We start from the raw sequence: 25,248 nt of genomic DNA on the forward strand, positions 1-25,248 counted from the left end.
TTCTATTTCTTATCCGATTGGTAATGCATTTATTGATCGTAAAATACCCATTGTGTGGGATTAAACAATAATCAAGAGTTAGATCATGTTAAATTCATGATACTCATCCTCTAATTTATTCTGGGGGCGTGTATATAAGCTAATTGAATGATCTTTAAATGGCTGGCCATATGGTGACGAGGTTTTTAAGTAACAAGCCTCACTCGGTTCAGCACATAGTCGCTTGTGCTGACATGCAACGAGAGGGGAAAGATTAATAGTCGCTATAAAGTAATGTAGTTACATCTGGAAGTGGTGACGAGTGAGGAGTAATCGATTATCAGTCGGGGAAGCGAGCCCCGCAGCGGTGGGGTTCACCTGTGGAGGGTCTGTGATTGGAGAGCCTGGCGCTTCACTCCGCCCCCCCGTCGGCGCGCTGCCCGCCTCCCCAAACCCGGAGCGCACTCAGCTCCTCAGTACCTTCCTCCACCCGCCGCATAGTATGAGCTCCCTTCTCTCCGAGCGGACGCGTAACGATACAGATGGTTTCACCACGGCACCCCGCTTTATGCTGACCGAAACTGCTGTTGTTTAGGAAAAATCTGCCCCCCTGGTACCGCTTTTTGTTTCTTGGATGCGCCATGCAATCTCGCTGGTGGAGTTGTGGCATTCGGCTGGTGGCATGGACGTGGGTTTGGAGTCTGGCATTGCTCGGAGCGTGGTGCATCCCCGCGAACGAAGGTAAAACACGCACAGAGACACTTTTTGGGTTGATGACACCGCCGCTTGGTGCGCGACGGGGCTTTAATTGGCACTGACAAGTGTGACCGGTTAAAGGTCCGTCTGGCAGCGCTGGTGCCCGTCGGCTGGCTGCACGGTTCCGACGCCTTTTGACCGAAAGAGGAGGTCGCCAATAAAAATTAATTTGAGCTGATGATGTTTATGACATTGGTGTCCATTAAATCTGTAATTACTGTGTGTTCCGAAACGGCAAAGGCTGAAATAAAAGAGGACCTTTGAACGGAACATGCGTCTCTCCAGATAAGCAGTCCGTTGAGGACTTGGCAGCGCCGACAGACGCACAGTGCGCTGCAGAAATCCCCGGAATGATCTTTAAACGATGTCCTGTGCAGCGTGCAAGGTGCTCAGACTGATGAGTCGACACTGACCTTAATGCACTTTATGATATTTTAGAATAAAAGACAAAAAAAAAATTAAAAAAAATAACGATTGGAATTCCCATGTTTGTGTTACAGTTTTTTCATCCCTTAAAATAATGAAAATTTAATGACTATTGTCATTTTTCTCTTCATGCCTTTCAAAGGTTGCGAGTCCAGTCTGTCATTCTGTCTTTAAAGATGCGGATTGAATCCTGTTAACCTCTGAATCCTGTTAACCTGCCTGACAGCCATTGACTTCAGAGGGTAGTCTGTTGCACTAGTGTTGCTTATCTTGTTAGATATTAACAGTTTATTTTGGCACCACTCACAGTTGGCGCAAATCCTTCCATATGCATGTGCTGGGTGGCAAACTGTTTAACTAATCCATTTTCATCTGAGCGGAAGTAATGCACCTGCACCACCCTTCTAAATGCCAAATAAAAACAAGTAGCTTCGAAATAAGAAAAGGAAAAATAGTAAAATCTACGAAACAGTACGTCAAATATTGTTCCCACGCTATTGTCCGCACACTGAGCAGGATTTTAATAGCTGGAGGTGACTGCCATTGTTTGCGGCTAATAGACGGCATTATCCGGGAAAGGGAGGACGTTCGTCAACCTGCTTATTCTTCACATGGCAGATTTATATGGTCAAAGTTTAGATTCACAAAAGTGTGACCATGGGACACTCCTGGAGGGGTTTGCAGGGCATCCTTGGCAACATATCGAATAGTTAAAGTTCACCTACAATACATATGTTACCTCTTTGTGTCAGTGTCCTTTGAATTCAATTACTGCAGCGGGGGTTTGGACATTTGTATTCGCGCTACATGAGATATACTGGTGCAAACTGGCGAACAAGTTCCACCAAAGTCCCTCGAAAAGAAGTGTTTTACTCAAAATCTGACCTAACAATTACTCATCCTGTTTCTTATTATTAGCACCAATGCCAATTTAAAAATACTTAACACTTAACTTACCAAGCTCACCATTTTACTCAACATTAAAGCCAAATTTCAGGCTGTGTGATGCGCGAACTGTGAATCAATGGCAGACTAGATCATAAGTTTGTGTTCTGACTGCGGTGAATAAAGAGAGACAGAGGGAAGTCCTCAAAAGCACATCCACATTTGTTTTCCTTGCGGTCCTCATTCATCAGACCTGTCAACTGTTTTGCTCCGCGGCAGCACATTGTTAAAAACCTCTTTTATTTGTGTTCTCTGTCAAATTTGAATGGAAAACCACAAAGTTCTGCTTGCAAAAACAGATCAGATAAAACTGTGAAACACCCAACCTCTTAAGAAGCCAGAGGCTGCCACTCAACACACATTTTACATTCATTTGCCACATATTTGCATTGCAATGGCTCATCGTGCATTGTGTGCATAATTGGAGAGGAGAGTGAAGCTCGTAATTAAAATAACCGCTTTTCTCTCATTGGGCTAATTTATTGTAATTGAAAACGTGAAATTAAACCATTTCTCAGCTCACTTCGAGGAATCTTTGGGGACTTTGGCCACTTGCCCGTCTCAGTTTTTGTCTTGTTATGAGAGTAAAATCCTACCAGGCTACATGCTGTTTTCCAAAATGAAGTTCACCTTTCATTTGCATCTCAGTTTGTACCCCAACTTCCCTGGGAAAAAAGTGAACAGAGAAGAGTCCCGATGTCTTCTAAATTATATGAACATTTCTCGAACAGTGAGCACAGTTCTCCTGCAGTGAGGCTCCACCACTGATGAACAGCACGGAGGAAAACTGTACACACTGCGCCACCTTGATTAATTTCCTCCCTTGAAGCAGATCCATTCTTATTTAAATTCCTTAATTTCTGAGAGCATCTTGACACAGAGCCAGATGCCTCACATCTGTTTAAGAGATTGTTATTGTGCTCGATTAATAATAATGTCTGACTAATGAGGGTGATGAGAGTGTGTGAGCCTGTGCTTTGGGGAGTTTAAAACCCAATTGCTTTGCTTTTTCGTTGGTAATGGTCAAACAAGGACGGTGGATTTGAGTTAATTGAAGTAAATGGCCTGAAAGAAGTGTGTGTGTGCGAGAGAGCGAGAGAGCGAGAGACAGAGAGAGAGGGGGGGGGGGGGGATAAGGCCAATAAGCCCAAAGCGAGCCGGGCTAACATCTAAACGCCACAATCAAACATTGTGAAGTACAGACAGGCTAAAAGAGAACGAAAGAGGCAAATGTGTTGAGGAAATTACAAGTTTAACACTTTAACCATTGGTTTCAAAAGAAATGTTTTCAGAGGAGATTGTATTAATGATCACTGAGGGTCAAGTTTTCACTAACACTTGAGCCTCTCGGATCAAACATTCACTTGTGTTTGCCGTGCTGGAAATCCACTTTCTCCCCAACGTATGTGAAATACTTCAGGTATCCTTGAAGTAATGTCACTGCAAACCTCACTCCCTCCGTTCGGCGGTGATGACTTTTAATAATAAGTTCTGTAGATCATTGTCACGGCTGAGCGCTAACTTGTTAGGTGGTTTGATCCTTGGAGAGCGTGCCAGAGAGTGAAAGAGGTAACGCATCCCTTGTGATCTAGTTCAGCATCACTTATCTCTTCTTTATGGCCTAATTAGTTGTCTAATCGCCTCCTAAGGACAAATTTTATTATTCTCTGCAGAGCGGTGGAGACAGTAAGACTAGATAGAGTAGTGTGTGTGTGTGTATGTGTGTGTGTGATGGGAGGGGTTGCAGAGCGAGTGTGTCGCTGTTACTGTATAGCTCTCGCTTCATGTTTGGTTCTGCTTACTCCACCTTCGCGCTGCGGATGTCTGTTCTTTTGTTGACACTGGCGCAGGGTTCATAATGCTGTTTTATAACGTGGCTTATCACGGGACATGTGACTGAAAATACTGTACTCAACAGCTGGTTTAAGGTATGGATAGCATTTATGAGATGAATTGATGATTGATTAAAGCTCTTACGGGCGGTAATAGTGTTTGTTCTGCGTTAATGTTTCACTGGGAAAGTTTTCCAGTTGGCAGCTCCAAACTGTAGCAAGAAGTAACACTTCAACTTAAGTGCCCAGAAATCTTGCAGGGTGAAGTAAGATGTTCTAATTTTTATCAACCTGGCTCGTTTCTGATTCTTTTTCTTTTCAAGGGAAGAGAGAGGATGGGGCAACAGTTGGGCCATGGAAAAGACAGTACTAGTTATTTGCATACAAATTTAAATGCAGATTTTATGGAGAAATAATATGACACTTATGGAAAAATGTTTGCAAGTTAGAAAGAAAGCTATTAATTATAGGAGTGTGAATCTCTAGGCGCCCCACAATTCAATTTGATTGTAATTCAGAGGGCCGCAATGCAATTACAAATGATTATATATGCTTCTTGACGCAGTCCTGGCAAACGTGGCATATTTGTAATGATCCATAATTAAATAAACAGATTAGTTAGTTCCGTTATGCTTGCTCAAGCTCAGCCATGCTCACCAAAACTTAAGAAAAAGCCCAACTTTGAAAGTAAACACGATGCACGTTTATGTCCGTAACGACTTAACATCCGGTTGGTTTAAACGTAAGGAACGCGCGGCCCACCCTTACAGGAGATCAGAAAGTCAAGAATTGGGTTTAAAGTGTCCGATTATTTAGCAAAGAGACATAGTCGTTCAAGAGAGAATTGCGATGGATTTAAGATTTGTGAATTTACAAGTGACACCAGTTGGTTAAGTATACTGGAGAGATTCTGAAAGAAGATTTCTAGCATGTAACAGATGTTGCTTTGCTCCATTGTCTAGCTCTTATTCTGCTCCCATTTCACGTAGATGGAAACCTTGACAGTGGATTATTCAGTTCGACTTTCTCTTTTGTTGTTTGAGTACACAATGTGTCAGACACAGAACAAGCCATACGTTATCTTAGATGCGATAAAGACGACTGAACTCCGGCCTGACAGAAGTTTAGTCGTCTTTATGAGCATGTCGAGTCATGGCAAATTCAGATGATTCATAAAGCAGTTGCAAGACACCATATGTTCATTGATGTGATTTACTGTAGTAGGTGTCTGTGTTTCACTTTTTCATAACTGAAACATAGACTTCAAGCTGGAATCTAAGTTGATTCCATAGGACTCACACATGGCATTTACCTTTGTTGCAAGCTGTTTTAGTCTGAGGTTAAGCCACAGAGCCATCAGAGAAAAGCTTTCTGCCTGAGGTTCATTGCATTGACTTTGGTCAAGTGCTTCTAAACAACTCCTCTATGAGCCTACAGTTGCCTTTGTAAGTTGGTGGAGACATATGTGGACACACTGATTGGGAACATAAGACAGAACTCAGAGGACTAGAATTTGACCAGTGCTGCACAAGAGGAAATGGAAACATGTTTTCGGGGAGTGCAGTGGTCAGGTAATTGCACTTGACAGCTTTCATCAAAGAGGCTGGGAAAGGAGGATTCTAATGGATCACTATGAGCTGAGATCACTGTTGGGGTTGAGTGGCAGTTTTTGGTCAACAACATTCACAAATGTGCAGTTCCACCAAAGGGTTGTAAATAGATAATGGCCACTTAGCACAACACTCCAGGCCATGCCAAGTGTTATGTCAACTCTGACTCATGAAGTGACTCTTGGCATTTAAACTACTGTGCACAAAAATCCCTGCTATTTATTGAATACCAGTTTAGTGTACAAATGGAAATGGAGAGCTCCTTATTCTGTCAGCTTATAAAAGAGACGCCAAAATTCAGGGAAGAAATGGAATAGAAATTATGTTGCACTACCTGTCATTATATTCGGGCCGAGGAACAGATCAGGGTGAATTTCTGTCTTTACAGACAAAAACTTATTTTTTAAGCTGCGACCAGGATAGTTGGTCCATCTACAAAAATGTCCCCACCCTTTGGCAGCCACAGATTTCGCCATAGGATGCTGCAATTTGGCATGGAGGTCAAGTGTGTGTGAAGGTGCGTTTATGTTCATGCCAACTGGCTAGGCCTATCACAGAAAGGAGCCTAACTTTTAAATGGATTCACAGACTTGCACAAGATTTTGTGTAACGGTTGGTCACGAGCCTAAGGACAGCTGATTAACTGCTCATTCAAATAGGCTAAAAAGGGGGTGCGGCAGTGGGAGGTCCATAACAAGAAGGTGCATACCTTCTAAATGGATTTATGTGACATGACCAAACTTTGTAGAAAGGCATACAGATGCAATTTGGCCTTTCATAACTCATGAACCGTTTGTCATAAACACTCAGGATGGCGATATATATGTTTGCTCAGTAACTGCATGTTCGTTATTGAATTATCATTTCTCCATCATGCACATATGAACACATTGTTAAAAGCAAAGTCTATCTCTTGTCTTATGGGAGGCATTGGTCAAAGCAGAGTTTCATTGCTCCTTCTATTGGTTCATCAGTTCATTTCTCCACAAAATTATCTCCGTTCATTGGTCCACAAAGCTGTATCAACCAACAGCAACCACAACTTTCTGTCCTTGAGACAGTGTCTAGGCGGTTATGTGCATGTGACTGCCTGAGCATGTGGATGCCTGCGCGTCCCGGGTTGCAGCTATTGTGTATGAGTGTTGCCAATGTTCCATTTGTGATTAAGAAAGTCTCAAAACTCTCATTCAAATCAGTCTGCGCAGCAGTCAGCCTTTGTGATACACCTGGAACAACTTGACCTTCATTAGCTGAATACCTATGATGATTGTAAATGGTTTTATCTTTTTCAAAGTAGTAAATGAGAAGATCTTGACCAGTATTTCTAAATGGAAACACACAATGAGAGTGTTAGAAGCTGGGTTACAGAATAAGGAACTCAAACTCTTAGTATTAGGCCTCTTTTGTTTGGATTGTTTGATTGATGAATACTTAAAACTGTCTGTGTCTTTAATCCTTCAACAGTGAACCTGCTGGATTCTCGCTCCGTGATGGGAGACCTCGGATGGGTGGCCTATCCGAAGAATGGGGTGAGTATTTCTAAGATGTTACTAGATGTTAATTGTTGCTACAATTTCACAGACACAAGCCTCAAATTTGACGAATACTTAACATATATTGTCAAAGCTGTTGCAATGACACCTGAAGTGTCATTGTCCACTGATTGGTTGTTTATAAGGAGGCTCATGGTTTCCTAAAATGAGTACAGGTGTTTAGATCAACTACTATAAGCACAATACTGCCACTTTATGTGGTGAGCTCACTTACTGTATATAAAAAAGACACCTGTAACATATTTTTTCCCCTGAAGTACAGACTCTTCATTTGTTTAGTCAAGGTTAAAGGCCGTTTAATTTCCAAGAACTCTCAGATCATTATCAGGGTAAATTGAATTCATGAATAAGATATTGAAAGTCACCACGGAATATATCAAGCCAGGAATTGAGTTTCCATTTGCAAGTATTCCCAGTCTAATTAGAGGATGACTTAGTAGAGTTAGAAAATAGTTATTTCATGGTATCTTATACTGTATTTTAATGAAAAAGAAAAAAAAAATATATATATTAATGTATTCTTGAGTTTCAACACTACCTCGACTCATGAGACTGTAGTTCACAGCCGAATCTGCCACCTTTCTGTGGGAAAAATTTAATTCCCCAACCTCCTGGGGGTAGATAGTGCTGAACAGGAATTCATTTGTGCATCCATTTGATCCACATGGAAAATCTCTCATATACTCACAACTCCTGTTGGCAAATATGGAGCTATACAAGCCAGACCGATAGTGCTGACCATGGCGCTTCCTCAGCTCCGGATATTCAAATCACGGCCCACTCTGTGGCTGTATGTAGATGGGAGAGATAGTGCTGACAAAAGCAGCCGTATGCGCAATCATATTAATGAAGATGTGATTATGGTGTTTGGGCTCTACAATGCAACTGCATAAATAAGTGCATTCCGGGTAGGCGGAGGGAGAGAAAACAAAAGACGTGATAAGACAATGTAAGGATCTCATTATGGCATCCTTACTTTTTAGCCGATATGTTTTTATTAAAAAATGCCTTTTTTTCTATAATAACTTTATAATTTCTCACAAAATAATAAAATGAAAAAGTGTTCTTTGTGTTCAATTTCCTGTTTGGCAGTTTTAAATAACAGACATTATCATTAATGGCTATTATATTTCATATAATGCTCGGTATTTATATGAATGAACCCAGTCGCCAGCATTGTTTTGCATGGACACATTCACACTTGGCAGCAGTTCTCTATAGCTAAATAAGATGTTGAGGAGGCACAGAAGTTTTTTTTCCTGTCTCATGTTCCAGATGGTTTGTTTCATCCCTCATTTTCTCCTCCTCCACCCCCCTCTATCCCCATCATCGTCTCTCCTCTCATTCTTCACTTCTTGTTCTGGTTCAGCTCTCCTCCCTGTCCCTCCCATCCCTCCCTGGTCCCTCAATGTTCATTTTACTCCTTATCCCCATTTTTCCTTTTTATTCTTGTCATCTGCTTGTCTTTGTTATCGCGCCATCTTCTCTCTGTTGCTGCTTTTCTCTTCCAAAAGCTTCGATGTGCTTTGAAAGTTCTTGAAACATACATTGAGGCAAAAAAAATGAGATGGAGTAGAATAGGTGTTTGAAATTTGACGGATGACCTTGAAGTTTTGACACGTTTCAATGAACAGCACGACACTGACACAGTTGCCTGAAAGTGAAGACTTTTGATTGTAAAACATGAATATTTTGGTTTAAGAGCTTAAGTTGTCACTGGAAAGCCTCTCGTCATATATGACGACCTCCTTGAACTTTCGAGTTCAGAGTTGAGCCTCCTCTTCTCTTTATACAGAAGCAGGATATATACTGAAAGCCCTAAGAAATGCCTTTTTTAAAAAAAAAAAAAAGACATTTGAAGTCCCTCTCAAAGATATTGTAGCTAGCAGGAGGCCTTTTGGTCCTCTAGCAGGTTAGTCTGGAGAGGTGGAGAGAATTGGAGAGAGACCGAGAGCTGCAAGATAGTCAGAATCTCGACAGCCTGAGATGGACAAAGAGGTGTGAGAGAGAACTTGTGACCTCAATAATCCAAGTCCTATTGGACACAAGTACTCCTGTGCAGTCAGGAAATCAATAATAAATAATGAAAACTAAATTAGGGAGTTTGTGGCATTTAAAGTATCTCTAAAGCAAAGTTTTCTCCTTCCCATGTCTCATTGTGGGTTTATTTCGGCATCATATGAGATGAAGTTGACAAGGGTTTATGATGGAGACTATAGAGAAGTGGTTGTTGGCAGATTTTAGTGCAATTAATTACCATTTGTGTAGAGATGTAATGTTGGACATTATTCATAAGTTATATTTTGGGTACAGAAAACAGCATCATTAGGAAAAAAACAACCACCAAAGTTCATGAGAGTTGCTTGAAGCTCTACATTTGAGCTATAGTTAGAAGACAATTTATTTGGTGGTATTTTAAAAAGTCATAATTGGAATTTCATTTGGTTAATGAATGTTTGCTTCCTGAGCATTAATATTAATGTAGTGTTTGACCAAAACGGGGACAAAAAATTAAGATGAAGCTGAGGAGAAAATTGAGGAATTTTGCTTTCTTTCAACTCTTTGTCATGTAATACCTCCATTACTTCCTGTTACATTGGAGGAGTGTTTGTCTGTAGATTAGATTGGGTAGGCTGCTGATCATTTGCCATTTGGCGGGTGCTCAAGTAAGAAAAGTCAGGATGGAAAGTGCCATTGATGGGATGAATATATTTTGCTGTCAAATCCATCCATCTCCATTGCCTCCCATCAGTCTGGCCGACCCAAGAACCATTTTGCTCTGTCCTTATCCGAACATGAATAGGCAATATCCACTGGGCCCGATTCTCCAAGCTGACCTCAAAAGATCTAACGGTGACAAAAACTGACTGATGAAACCTGTTGTTTCGCCTTACGTCACACCGCTTCTTCTGTTAAAATTTTCATCAGAGGAAAGCACAAAGACTCTAGCCGATGACTCTGACAGCTGACACGCACCACGCTCTTAGCTGGCAAGAGAGGTAAAAGTCCTTTGAAAAACCTTCAGACTTAGCATTGCAGAAAGACAAACAAGCCAAACTAGCCCACCATTATCCAAACACTCTGTTAAATGGACTTGATATATGCTGAAAATAAGAGCTGAGAATATGTCGGACCAAAAGTTGCAAGTGCACTGTGAAGTTTAGTTTTGCCTCTCCTGTTTGTGCTATTCCTCCGGGCTGAACAATTTGAAGTGAATATCTCATTGCAATTAGGGCTACATTTATGATTAGCTTCACTATTAATGAATCTGAAATGAAATATTTATTAAATCATCCATAAATTAGTTGGTCTATAAAACTTATAAAAATAAAAAAAAGTCCCTTGTGAAGTCGTCAGTTCTCTCATTTTGCTGGAGCAACAGCCCAAAACCCAAACTTACAGTATTCTTCAGTTTACAATCCTCACATTGGAAAAGCTGCAAAGAATAGCTCTATTTGCAAAACTGCATTAAACAGCAGTACAGAGTTACCTGAGATGGCTGCCGAACTCTGACCTATTGACACCTCATTTGACCAGTTAGGAGTTGATATGCCCGCCCTGTAGCCTGCAACAGCGAATGAGTAATTTCATAGACGGGAGACCCTGTCCTTCTTCCATTCCCTTTTTCCTGAGCCAGAACAAAATGTCACTAAAACTAAGGTGAAGTCACACAGTAATTTTCATCAACTATATCTGCTGATTCAGCATACTCACTTTAGCAAAGATGAGGGCAGGCTAGCATCAAAGGTGCTGAACACACTGCAAAACCCTGGCTAATGACCACTCAGTGATGGCCCAATGATGCCTTACAGTTGGCTTGGTGTGTCAGGGACCTAATGGAGAAAGCACATTATAGTACCGTGGAGAATGGACAGAAGAGAGAGCTAAGACAAAGGAGGAAATTATTGAGGAAAGGTTGACAGGAGGGAGGCAAGGAGGAGGAAAGCGGGAATTGGGGACAAGGAAGAAGTCAGGAAGTCAGACAGAGAAGGGGGGAAGCAGTCGAACAGTGTTTCTGGGTTAGACTTATGATTGGATAATTAACGGAAGAATAGAGGACACATAGAGGGAAAATGATGATAGACATGAATGAAATGAAAAGGCAGAGGAATGAGGCACAAGAAGAGGGTGTTGGAGAGAATGAGATGGAGGGGGGCGGGGAGGGATGGAGGTGGGGGGTGTTCTTGTATGTTAAGGAGTGAAAGGGACAGTTCTATTACGGTGTCGTGACGGTCAGCGGTAATGGCTTGTAATAATAAGTTGGAGACAGCTTTATAGACTTAGAGCCAGGAGGGCACTCCGCACAGCCACAGGGGGTGTCCTGACGGATGTGACACACTGACACAGACACACACACACGATGGCCAAGAAAACAAACACACACACTAATGAGGAGCTAGAAGGGTGCCTGTAGGGACAGTTCAGTGCAGGGAGCAAAGTAGGCAAAGACCATGTAGAGGTGAAAGAGAGGCTAAGGCTGCGTGAGAATGTCTAAGAGGACTGAAATTAAGAATGTCTGGTTATTTGGACCATTTAATACCATTGGGATCAGACGCTGTCAATGTCTTGGCTGTTTTATTGTTGCATCAATTCACCATGGGTGCACGAAACGATTCTTTATACGGTAGCAGAATATTAACTGAAGTTAATAAAGCCTTAGTAAGTTCCCTTTATGTAATTTGTAAGTCTGTCTTGAAGATGTCACAGCTAGCAGGAGGCCAAAGTACATTTTTGCCTGGAGGCCCCCTAGTGGGTTATTCTAGCAACGTGGAGAGGTGTGGTGTGAGACAGAAGTTGAGAGAATTAGAGAGAGATGGAGAAATGCAGGATAGTCTGACAGTAACAACCTGAGATGGACAAAGAGGTGTGAGAGAGAACTTGTGGCCTCAAGAATACAAGTCCTGTTGGAGACAAGTCCTCATGGGCAGTCAGGAAGGTGCCTTGTGATCCACCAATAAATAGAAATAAATAGAGACAAGACGAAGGAGACGCCGTGATAAATGTTCAAGGCTCACAGTGTCCAACTATTACACAAGTGTAGACTAGAGAGCCAAACATGTCATCCCTGGTGTGTTTCCCCAATTTCAGAGGAAGACAACATGCAATTTCCAATACATGTTCAGCAAGGGCTTAGAGAGGAAGGAAAACAAATCTTGTCAGAGCTACGAAATGTGGAATCATCCATCTTTTCACTACATCTTAGCCTTTCTTTCCCTCAGGTTTGCATAAACTACAGGTTAGGAATTTCTTTTTACAATACAAAAATGTAAAATTGTCACTTTTCAGTATAGTCTGAAAAAAGAAAACATATCGTGCATCCCTAATTTTCACCCAAATTCTCCCCAAAAAATGCAGACAGTTGTATTTTTAGGGGTCAAGGGATGAAAGATGTGGTTCAGAAACTTCTGCTGCCTCCCTGGTATGATGTGGGCAAATAAAATTTTGTCCTGCCTTTTAGAAATACCACAAGGGGCGAGTGGAAAAATGTTCTTTTTCTTGGAATTTGACCCTTTAAGAAGAGGTTGTGTGGATTGCATTAACGTGAGGTGGGTTCAGGTTGAGTATCACATCTTTAAAACAGATGGATGGTGACTTTCTTTACAGACTCATTTGGAGACAAAGAGCCTTTAAAATGACCATAAAAACAGTTGTTAGGTTTTTAAAGTTATCCTATTACTGCATGCTTTTGTGTCTACAGTGCCTCACATTAGCATGGGTGGTCCTGACCCTGGAGTGTTAGTATGTTGCTCTGTGCAGTGCTTTGTGTTTGACCCCGGAGGCCCCAAACCACCTGAATACCATGTACACTAGTCTTTAAGGATTCCATGAAACCGGCACGTGAACCCTTTTCTCAATATATAATCGCCTTTTTTTATAATTAAGATGTCTGATTTCTAACCCTGCTAACTTGTGCTAAGTGCTTGTTTCGGTGCAAATTTCAGAAAGTAATTATTTGCGAATGTTAGATCATTGTTTGATGTCTTAAGCAAGTGACACGTCCCATTAACATTAGCAATAAAACGCTGTTAAAACAGTAGAGCTGCAGAGTGGGAGGACTTCCAGTGGCAACAATGGCAATCAAGATTTATATACACAAACACTGACTCCATTTGGATCCAGGCAAAAATAGAGAGGGTCGTGTGTTAAACTCCCTGCTGAGCTACCAATAATGATTAGTGTGTGTGCGTCTGTGTGTGTGTGTGCGCATGTGTGTTAAGCTGTGTAAAGCTCAGAACAGGCTGGTGGATCTGTGTGATCTAACCAGTAAGAGGCTTAATGTCTGCACTGGGACCAACTGGGCTGGAGTCTGCTGGGAGTCATCGGGACTCAGTCACACACAAGCGCACACAGATCTGTCTGTGCATCTACAGTGTACTTGTGACGACCCTCGTTAACATAATGCATTTACTGTAACCCTAACCTTTAAAGTGATAATCTCGAAGAGTATATAATATCTAGAAAATAAATCTGTTAAATCATTGTCTATCTGTGAATGAGGTAAAGCAATGGAGATTGAGCCTGTGACCTTCTGATGAAAGTATTGTAATATTTACTGTATATATTTGCAGTATCACAAACTGAATGTAGGTCTCAACATTCCCAGATACTCTCCAGCAGTTAGAGCTACTCTGGTGATATGGTGCTCCTATTTGTTTGGAGTAAGAGTTCAACAAGTGTCCAATTCTTACATATTGCACCTTCAAGCTGCTAATGCAAACTGACTATTTTCTACTGCTGCAGCTTCACATTAAAAGCATTTGGCAAGTGAAAGATGAGTTGATTTTTATTATGAAGTAGTCACAGGAAATGTGATGTGCTTGTCAGTGATCTTAATGCTTACCACCCGTTCATCAAAAATACATCTACAAAACAAAACAACGGTCATAGTCTGCATTTGTTGACAGCAGATCAGTTTGAAATATTGCAGGGAGTAACTGAACAAGGAGGAGCAGCTACCGTAAGCTATTAGATGAAGAGCTGCAGTCGACAGGGTGCACACCTCCAACTTCTCAGTGAGGTAACCAACTCCTTTCACTGTGCCCTGCTGTTTGCAGAATCGGATCAGTCACAGATTGATTGACGGAGACCAATTATTACCTGACTTCTTTATTAAATGACAATAGTTTTGATTTGTTGGCCCTGAATATTGTTACATATAGTATTAAACTGTATTTGCTGTTACCACCAGTAAACACAGGTGTCGCCAAATTAACCAGGACTGAACTCTTGGAGACTGCAACTTTAAACAAAGCTATTTCTGTAACAATGAAGAATAAAGTTTTGTTAGAAAGAAACCTCCTTAACTCCTCAAACTCAAGTTTGTCTTCTCAGAGATACAAGAATACAGACACACATGCACCATAAGCATAACAACATAGAACTGCCTAATAACTGCCTAATAACTTGACAATGCCTTCATTCATTCACAAAAGGTTCAGAAGCTGAATGATGATAACCAGAAAACAAAAGATGCAGACTAAAGCAGGAAGGAATGGGAAAAAAAGACAGATGGAGAACAAGACAGAGCGATGAGAAAGAAAAGACAAAGACAGAAGGCTGTATACAACGGCTACAGCAAGGATTGATTAATATGGGCTATTAAGCTATAACACCAGATCATAGTCTGGTCCCTCTGGCCATATTACGGTGACATGATGAAGCGCCCATATTAGCCATGGGAGAGTGCTAGTGATGCAGATAATAGCCACGTCCCAGGAGACCTGCAGAGGGAATTAATGCTGCTGTCTGACACACACACACACACACACACACATGGATGCAGACGCTCACACACACGAGCTGGAACACTGACAGAATCATTTACATATACGCACACATACATAAGGTATATCTACAGTATATGCACGGATGAACACACCTTTAAGTTAATTCTTTTTTCCGCTGACACGAACTCCACCCCTCATTCATGGTAAATGCATATATACCCTATAACGCTGTCTCATTCTCTCCTGTCTGTTGCAATAGGATGAAATGAGGTGGAAGGGATGAGGATTATTCTGCTATCTATACCTAGCCACACACACACACACACACACACACACACACACACACTCGACACCATTAAGCCTTTTAAAAAGGCATTGCTGTAGCTTATTCTTAATACATTTCCATGGATATCAACTCTCTGCAGATGTGGGTATTAGTTGAGATTTTCTGATACTTTCACAGATATTATAGTTTTGGCACTGATACCAAAACTGTACTGTTCCAGTACGTACATTGAGAACTACTCTAAGAATGATTATTTTTTTGGAAAGCCCTTTAGCAAAAGGAGCCAAAGTTTTCAATTGTTAAATGTTGTCTAAGCTGCTTTACAAGATGTTTGCCTCAATAAATGAGTCAGAAATTGCCAAAATGACAATATAAATCTGAAATTGTTTGATCATAGAAGTAAGGAAGAACACAAATTTGAGCAAACGGTCTGCTAATGACACACCCTTGTTCATCGCTGGTAAATAAATGCATTTATTCAAGAAGTGTTCAATTTTGAGGTACTCATGATCTACTTTTGAGTATTTCCATTTTAACTAGAATATACTGTACATTTTAGTAAAATAATGTCATACATAACAACACATCAATCTTAGAAGTTCATTTTCTGTTTAACAAGTACTTTTGATACTTTAAATATAATTTGCAACTTTTTCCTAAAGCAGGATTTCTAAAAGATATAATATGAAACATTTTCTCTTAAAAATGACTAAAAACAACAAGACCTTTGTTATATATTTTGTTGGGTTGTGTATTGATATCATCCCAAATGTTTCCAACAAGAAAACCGGAAAAATCCATAACCTTACTTAAAGGTCCAAGTTGTAAGAAAGTAGATTTTTGAGTCTTAATGCCAACTTGTCAAATTTTGACCTTTTTAAGGTGGAAATGGTTTTATTCGGTCGCCTGTCGCTCTTCCCTCCGGGGAAATGTCAGCTCATACGTCAGAGAGTGAGGAAAGAACTGAACCAACATGACTAAAAATAACTTGAAAACCTAAAAAAAACGATACCTTGTCAGTGAACATTTCTGCCTGTGTCACGTCAGATGGATTTTCACCTGCAATGGTAGTTTTTTAACGTGGAAGACAACAACTCCCATGATCACGCACTACTTCATTATTAAAGGGAAGTGATCCTTGTTTTATCTTACCCCACTATTGTGCTCTTCTCCATTAACCTCCCTCTTCTCTGTGCTGTAGTGGGAGGAGATTGGGGAAGTAGACGAGGACTACGCTCCCATCCACACCTACCAAGTGTGCCGGGTCATGGAGCAGAACCAGAACAACTGGCTCCACACCAACTGGATCCTGACCGAGGGCGCCCAGCGGGTCTTCATCGAGCTCAAGTTCACATTGAGAGACTGCAACAGCCTGCCTGGGGGGGTCGGAACCTGCAAGGAGACGTTTAACATGTATTACTACGAAACGAACGGAGATGAGGACGAAATGGAGGAAGGAGAGATGAGAGATGGAACCGGGATCACGGAGGAGGAGGACAGGGCGATGAAGGAGAGCAGATACATCAAAATTGACACCATTGCAGCTGATGAGAGCTTCACCGAGCTGGACCTGGGGGACCGCGTGATGAAGCTCAACACTGAAGTCCGCGACCTAGGTCCCTTAACCCATAAGGGCTTCTACCTGGCTTTCCAGGATTTGGGGGCCTGCATTGCTCTGGTGTCAGTGCGTGTTTTCTACAAGCGCTGCCCATTTCTGGTGAAGAGTTTAGCTGAGTTTCAAGACACAATCCCCGGCTCAGAGGCCTCGCAGCTGGTGGAGGTAGTGGGCCGCTGCGTCAACAACTCCCTGCCTCTGTATGAGCCTCCCAGGATGCATTGTAGCACAGAGGGAGAATGGCTGGTGCCAATCGGGAAGTGTGTGTGCCAGACAGGATTTGAGGAAATCAACGGATCGTGCCAAGGTAAGAGGGCAAAATACAAATGTGTGGAGTGGTGCAAAAACAATTTCTTCATTAATTAAAGGTGCAATATTTACGCATTGGAGACCTGTTAAATGCATACTCAAAGCAATTACGGGTCAGCATAACCGCTAACTGCTGCTAGCGTTAGCTAGTTAGCTTAGTTAGCTATGCAGCTAGCAGTCCAGCCTTGGAGCTTGGAGTACCAGGGGAGTGTATGTATTTACTGCTAGCACAGGACCTTTGGACCGGAACAGGATGGGGGAAACTGGTTAGCATGCTAAATTTATCATCTCTGCAGCACAATACATAGACGTCATTATGTCAAAACTTGACATTCTGTTGATATATTCAGTTATTTTTTGAATGTTTTCGACTAAAATTCTTACATATTGCGCCTTTTAATGAAATCAATAAAAAATGATTCCACTATAATTTTGATAAGTTTGTCATCCAAGTCATTTCTTTAGCGCTACAATTAACAATATAACATTGTCAATGCTGACTAATATGTTGATCATTTTCCTCTATTAATCAATCAGTTATGTCTTTAAAGTGTCAGAAAATGGTGAAAAATGTCAACCACTGTTTGCGAAAGCCCAAAATGACATTTTCAAATGTCTTGTTTTGTCCACAACCCAAAGACATTCAGTCATAGATGGGTAAAGAGATGAGAAAAAATCCAAATTTTATGAAGATGAAACTTGATTCAAACCAATTAATCGATTGTCAAAGTAGTTGCAGATTAATTTAGAAGGTGACAGCGGATCCATTGCACAGTTGATCGTGCAACTCTACTCTTACTTAACCAAGTGAAAGCCTAAAGAACTTGAGAACGTGAGAATTTTGTGCTCTCCACTGTCCAGTGTTTTCAGTCTTTTTAGGTTTCTGAGTGCACATGCGTGTGTACTCTCCGGGTTGCATCTTCACCCCCTTTGTTTATTTTTATATCCGTGCACATGTTTGTTTTTAGTATTGTGTGCTAGAGTGTGTGCATGGATCTGTTTATTCTCTTACTAAGAGGGTTTCATACTGTGCGGGTGTGTTTTTCCCGAGCTTAGTGGAGGGTATTCCCCAGAGCCCCGCAGCACTTTGCTGCTCTCATGCAGCCGCTACTCTGCTCTGACTCGAGCCCAAACATTGCCAGCGCCGACCTTAACTGCCATTTCCACGGGCACCCAGGGCCTCTCTATTTTTCTCTCCTTGGCTCCTCTCCAATCTTCCTTTGCGCTGTCTTTAAATTACTCAATTTTCAGACTTGCACACTATACTCTACTTGAGCTGCTCTGAGTGGCATGGCGAAATTTCAGCAAAATTCCAGAGAACAGTTATTATAGCGGCGTGAAGCTGGGTGATACAGAAACTTGAAATGTGTGATTATTTGGTGTCTCTTGAGTTTTTCATTTTTTCCACACAATGCCCTACTGATAAAGTGTCGGTCTCAAGCGATGAACTAAAAGATAGCTCTCAGATGCTCATATCAACACATGCAAAGCTTGTACGATTGCGTACACTGAACACTGGCTTGCATAGAAAAGAAGGGTAGTTGTTTGGCGTGCATGGCAGAAGCGGTTTTAGGCGCTTCATGTATCTGGTTTTCCATTGAATCGATCACGCCGCGCCTCCAGAAGATCCAACAGTACACCATGTCCAACTATCTTAGCTGTGATCAGTTCATTATAATCAAATGTTAGAATTTAGAAGCTATGTGACAAAATGTGCGCCGTTTCTAGCTTAACTTGGTCAGACATGCAGTCTGTGTGGGGAGATCATTAGGAAGTAGCTGTCAGTGTGCCACTGGCCTGCCTGGAGTTGTGCTGCCACAGACTGTACAGTCGCATAAAAACTGTTACAGAGCTGTGGCTGACGACGCCAAAAGAGATCATTCTGGTGTTCAGCACTAAAACATGGGAGCCCATTCTGTAATGTGTATATCAGGGCCACGTAGCAGCCTGTAGTCATGAGTATTCAAAAACAGCTTAATTTGTGAAGTTTAGGAAAGAAAATGATGTTTAAGTACTGTACATGAGAGCACCTCTGCATGAATACTGCAGGAATCAAAAATGTATGAACTCTGAGATTCAGAATTTGACTATATTAACAGTAGTTTTATTAATTTATTAATGTACATTTGCTTATTTACGGTGTTGAATTCTACCACAGCGTTATGAAACTCGATATAAACTTGAAATATATACATTTTTTAATGTCTGTCAGGAGGTTTGTGAAATTATAATAAAGCATATGTTCAACCAAAAACACCCTTCTGTTTTTATCCCATTAAGGGTCAATCCAACTGATATTAATAATTGTAACTGTGTAAACATCACAGTAAACTTTGTGATGTCCTCTGAGATGGTTATCACTCCATGACAATCTCATACCATTGCAACCCTAATTGCAAATGAAGAAATGTATTTTCCTAATTGGCATTATTGGCTCTTAGTTTGACTTTAGTTGTTGTCATGCCGATGCTTGTACACAAAATACTTTGCACTGGAGTGTGTTTTCTCCAGTTTTTACATGCCAGCAGCTTGGCTCGAGGGATGGCAACTGACAGACCGCCTTGTCGCTCTTGTCACTAAAATATTTCAACAACAACTGGGTGGATCATTATGTAATTTGGTACAGAGGTTTAGGCCAAACACTGGCAAAGCTGATGACAATCCAATCAGCCAATCAACTTATTACTGCTAATTAGCAGATATAAGCATGCTGTCATGCTAAACTAAGGTGGCGACCATTGAACACATTATATCTGATAAAGTTGGCATTGTCATTTTCGGCTTTAGCTTGCTAACATTAGCATTCAGTTCAAAGAACCAGCTTCACAGAGCTGCTAGCATGACTGTAGACTCTTCTTATTCTTAAGAGTATGATTATTTGAAGTAAAAGAAACATACTTTGAGGGTGCCAACAGTAATACATAATTTACTGTACATCAGCTGCATGGCTCTGGCAGCATGTCGGCTGCATTTGCAATACCTCTGTGCTCATGTAGTGGTGGTGTTTTAAAGAGTATAAAATCAAGTGCACGATCTTAATTAACACTGGGAAAAGAGACACTGAAATAGATTTCATGAGTAATATGTTGTATGTCATGAGTACCATCTGTATAATGTGCGGGAGCATAATATTAAACTGAAACGAAAAATAACATGGATGAATTTTGGAAATGTGTTTCCACTTTTCCAGAGATAAAATGACTCGCTAAGAGAAGTGGTGTGTGTCTGCATGAAGCTGATGTGGACTGCAGTGAAGATTAAAACAGTATTTTTGTTTTATGAGACATGAATGAAAAACACAACTAAGTCTATTCTGGTGTACTGAGCTTAAAAGAGACAGCCAAAGCACAGCATTTCCTCTGTACCCCTATTCACAAAGGAGTGCGAGGGTGTTATTTTGATGACACTGTGAATAAAATCTGACCCCTGCCACCATGTGTGGCACCGGAACGCCTCGTGCCCTGTTTTCACAGTCCTGTTGGTACAGAACAGAGTTTTGAGGTTACACAAGGTTTTAACTGATTTTCATTTTAATGAGTTTCAGTGTTTTGCTTTTCAGGAAGATGAGTTTGTGTGATATGCAAATTTTTGCCATTGGTTAAACGTTTTGGAATGAAACATCAACACTGCTCAGAGTAAAATAGATTATTTTTATTTTAATCATGGTCCGTACGTAGGAAAAAAGAAATAAACAAACTTAGAAGTAAGTTGTCAGAGTGGAGCACACTGCCAGTAATTAATGAAGCTACAAGATTATGTTTTTCATATGCAGATGAGACTGACAGCCTTTGAAACATCAACAGAGAGAAACATGGCAGGGCTTCCTCTCTTCCTCAGCTTTGTTACCATATGTGTTCGCTGCTTTTAGCAAACACTTTTTCATGTGCATTTCAGTCGCTCGGAGAGTGAAGTGTTGGGTTTTGTTTTTGAGACGTTGAAAGAGTGCCTGGACTCCATACTGAGGCGGAGATATGGATTCAGTGTCTTTTGTCTTTTGGGAGGTTGGTTTCTCGTTGCTTTTCAGATGTGGAAGTTTCTAACATCTAGTGATCTGGACTGTGATGTAGTGGTTATATTTCCACTTTATTATGTCTATGTTGCCTGAGGTAGAGCTGTTTAAAGGGAACCTATTCCCTTCTTCATTATTTTCCTTTCCTTTAGTGTTTTATATACAGTATGTTCCTATGCATGTAAAAAATCTTGAGCATTGAAAAGGTCAAAGTCTGCACCTCCTCTGTCCCACAGAAAACACTGCTCCTGTAATGCCTCGTCAGGAGTCCCACCTTTAATTCCATGACTTTGTGACATCACACTACGTCACCATGTCATACATTTGCATAATTCATGCCTCACCGCTAGTTTGGCAGGCAGGAACTGATATAGCACAGCTGCTGTGTTGTTGTTGTTAGCAGTGCTGGGTCAGGCATGTGTGAGCTAACCAATCAGAGCTGACTATGTATTCGGGAGGGAGGGCCTTAAAGAGACAGGAGCTAAAAGAGACAAAGCGTTAACAGTGTGAGAAAACTAATTTATTTTTGAGCATTAAAGCATGAAAAGCTACTCTAGTAGTAACCCAAAATAAAATTATGAACCTAAAAAATGAACATATGTCTCCTTTTTAAAAAAAAAACACAAAAAAAAACATGCAGCATTGTTAATAACCAAATTGTATTTCACAGCCTGTTCAGCCTTTTCACTTGGTGCTTTAAGTCTTACTGTTGACTGTGAATCCGTGGGTTGCAGGTACAGTGTGTGTGTATGTGAGAAAAAATGTGTAAGTGTGTGTGTGGATCCTGGCTGTATTGGCTGTGTGTGCTGCCTAGTAGAGCATGATTTAACACCGCCTTTGTGAATGTAGGACAGAACTCGTTACGGACAGCTCTTTCTCCTCTCCTTTGTCTTTATCTTCCTCTCTTTCTGTTGCTCATTCTCACATCTCTGCTTCTTTCCGTCTGAATCCTTTGCTTTCTTTCTGTACCTCAGTTTCTCATTTCCCCATCTTTCACACCCTTGTTTGTCCTTTTATCCTCGCTCTTTCTCTCATTTTATCTTTCTGTGACTGCCCATCATTCACTGCCTTCCTCTTTCTCCTCTTTATTGTTTCCACCAACATTAGTTCTCTCCTGTCTTTTACACTCCAGCCACCGCCTCTAACTCCACTTCCCTCTCCTTCCCCTCTTTAAATATCTGTCCATCTTTCCCTATCAGCAGTCTAACTCAACCTTTTTTTGCTTCCCCCCTCTTTGTCTCACCCACACACACATACACACATACATCTCTTTTAAAAGTACATCTCTTTGTCTGGCTATTGTCCAGCTTCTCGGATCGATCAATGTATTCGTCTTTTTTGTTGTATATTTAGATGACAGCCTACAGTAGGATTCAAATGCTCATGTAATATTTTCATAGTCTAAATAAAAAAAAATTAACAGTTAAATGAAATTCAGTGTGAAAAAATCAGGTCTGACATTATGTGGAAGATGTCTATGTACTGTGTTGCAGAGATATATGCTGATATATGCTAACTAGCTCTAGTCTCGTAATAACATTCCCAGTCTGAACCACTAGCTCACGACAGCTACAGTTTGCAGTAGTTGGCGATTACTCTAATGATATACTGCCCCCTATTTGCCATTTTTTACATATCGCACCTTTAAGTATCAGCATATCATGAGCAAATGATGCATAGGAAGTAATTGTATGTGCATATAAAGCATGTGGTGATCCATTCTTGTCACGCCAGAGATTATATCGTGTCAGATGACATCTAAGGATATTGTATGTGGTTGTGGAAGATGTATAGATGTAGGCACAACTTTAGCTGGGATAATTGGTAATAGCCTGCAGCACTGTCACACTGAAGAGAGGGAACGGGCGAGGAGGAGGAGAGTACATCCGAGGGCTAGATGGATGGATAGACAGACCGAAGGATTACGGAGAGAAGTGATGGCAAAACAAGGGACACAAGATAAATTGAAGATTTCTCACCGCAGGGTGTGAGGGCAGAGAGATGGATGAGTGTTGTTTCAGCGGTGATAGAGGGAGGATAACTGAGGATAGAAGTGGGCAGATGGATGAAGAGATAGATGAGAAGGATGGAGGGAGGGGGTTGTAGATTGAGTTCAGCCCTGCAGATGTGACTTGGGCTGAATGAGTGCGAGAAGAAATGTGGGTATAATGGCTGAATAGGACATTGGAATAATGAACCGAGTGTTGGGTTCATGGAATAAGAGCTGAATGAAGAGCTAAATGGTTTGAATCAAATTCAGATATGATGTTGATATGGAACATGAGAAACATGGTTATTTATATGATTTTATACATTGTTCTTGATCATTTTATTTTATTTACTAGATGGGTTATCTCAGCAGTTGAAGGGCCAGTTCACCCCAAAATCAAAACTACATATTTTTTTCATGTGTGAGTTGCCAAGTTTTGGAGATATCTTCCGAAGAGATGTCTGCCTACCTACGAATATAATGGAACTAGATGGCAGTCACATTTCAGTTACTCAAAATAATCCACAGAACCCATTTCTACTAGATGACATCATATCCCCGTGCAGAAGGACACATGTACAAATCTGTGCTCGTAACAGTGTGGGAGTTTTTGGGACCTTTGAAGACCACAAGCAGAGTGCCATCTAGTTCCATTATATCCAAGAGAAGGTAGGCATCTCAATGGCCGGTGGCTCCAAAACCAAGCAACTCACATCAAAATAATCTAAATGGATAAATAGCACTACAGGCAACAAAAAAAAAAAATATTTTTGATCTGGTGGGACTGTCCCTTTTAAGGAAGAAGTCTCGCTGCCAAGGCTGCATGTAAACTTCTGCTGGATTTAGCATTTCCATCTGATCACCATAATGGCAACACTTTAACCGAACTTTGATTTCAGTTCAGTATGATTACATCATATCATTAAATCTTTTCATACATATTTTATCATATTTTTCGTATTCAGCCAGCAACCGAGCCAAATGAGTTGAAGATGCACAAGCACTATGGCCCCCACTGATCGGAAACCTGGATTTGCATGGCACACTATCCTGATATTGGTCAGGTTGTTTGCACTTGCACTTCACACAGTAAACAATAAAGTTGTAACATTAACAGTGCATCCAACAGTAAAACCATACCTATATAAATCATTATGACAAAGGGTAGAGAAAAGGGGCAAAGGAATGATGAATGATGGAATTTTGGGTTGAAGTAAGGTTGCCAAGGGAATAAGGGCTAAATAAAGAGTAGTGATTACGTTAAAGGTTGTCCGCTTGAATAAAGCTTCCTGGAATGATGGAATAATTGCATGAGCTGAGTGAAGTGTTGTAATGATAGTTAAAGAGCTCAATGGCATACTGGAATGATGGAGTAAGGACAGAATTGGATGTTGGAATAATAAAAGATGGACTAAATTGGATGTTGGAAATGAGGACTGACGGGAACGTTGGAATGATAAGGATAAGAGTTGAATAGGAGGATGAAATGAAGTCTGAATGGATCCATGGGATTGACAGCTTTGTGATGTTCGGATTCAGGCTGCACTGAATTCACATGACAGAAGAAAAAAAAAAGGCTCGGAGGTGTAAGAGATGGGCAGTGAAGTTGGGGGAAGAGATGAGGGGAAATTGGGGGAGGGTAGGCAGAGAAGAGGGAAAGGGATGACGGCAGATGAGGAATACAAATGAAAACGAGGACGACTTTTGGTATCATCAAATGAAAGAATTACATGGAAAGATAAAGAGGCGCTTACTGGTAGAATAAGAAAACCACAGAGCGTTTCATTGAGCGGGCGTCGTCTAAGTGTGTCATGGGTAGAGCTGGATTTCCCTCGACAATACTTTGTTTCAGTGCCAGGGCTCCCCTGATGTTCCTCTATGTTTTCCTGCCTGTCAGACGTCACTGCGGCATATGTCAAACTCAATCTGGTCACGGTGGTGGTGCTGCCATATGAAACTGTCTCACTGACGTAGTAATGTGAGGAAGCTTTCTGCTGTATCCCTCTGGGGAACTATGGGATAGCTAACATGCGGCTCACACTTGCAGTGTGGGGCTTGTGGTTGAAGTTGTGGTGACAAGGGTATTACAGTCACTTGAATAACAGAGATACACGCATGATCATGCGAAGCATCTGCTATTCCAATATGATGAGCCATATAAAATACAGCTGCAACTATTGCTATATATTTTATTAAATCAATCGCCAGCTA

The 25,248-nt window shown here is 41.1% G+C and overlaps 1 protein-coding gene across 1 annotated transcript in view; it reads left to right on the forward strand.

Moving 5' to 3' along the window:
* The first annotated feature begins 459 nt into the window (after positions 1 to 459).
* The window catches only part of epha5 (EPH receptor A5), a 75,155-nt gene continuing 50,366 nt past the window's right edge, over positions 460 to 25,248 (forward strand). The window contains exons 1-3 of the mRNA XM_084382951.1: positions 460 to 720; positions 7,013 to 7,077; positions 16,316 to 17,036. Coding sequence (XP_084239077.1) covers positions 621 to 720; positions 7,013 to 7,077; positions 16,316 to 17,036 — 886 coding nt within the window. The 5' untranslated portion in view covers positions 460 to 620. The remainder of the gene's footprint in view (positions 721 to 7,012; positions 7,078 to 16,315; positions 17,037 to 25,248) is intronic.

The sequence above is a fragment of the Pagrus pagrus genome (assembly GCF_965226575.1).
Source record: "Pagrus pagrus genome assembly, chromosome: 19".
Lineage (NCBI taxonomy): Eukaryota > Metazoa > Chordata > Actinopteri > Spariformes > Sparidae > Pagrus > Pagrus pagrus.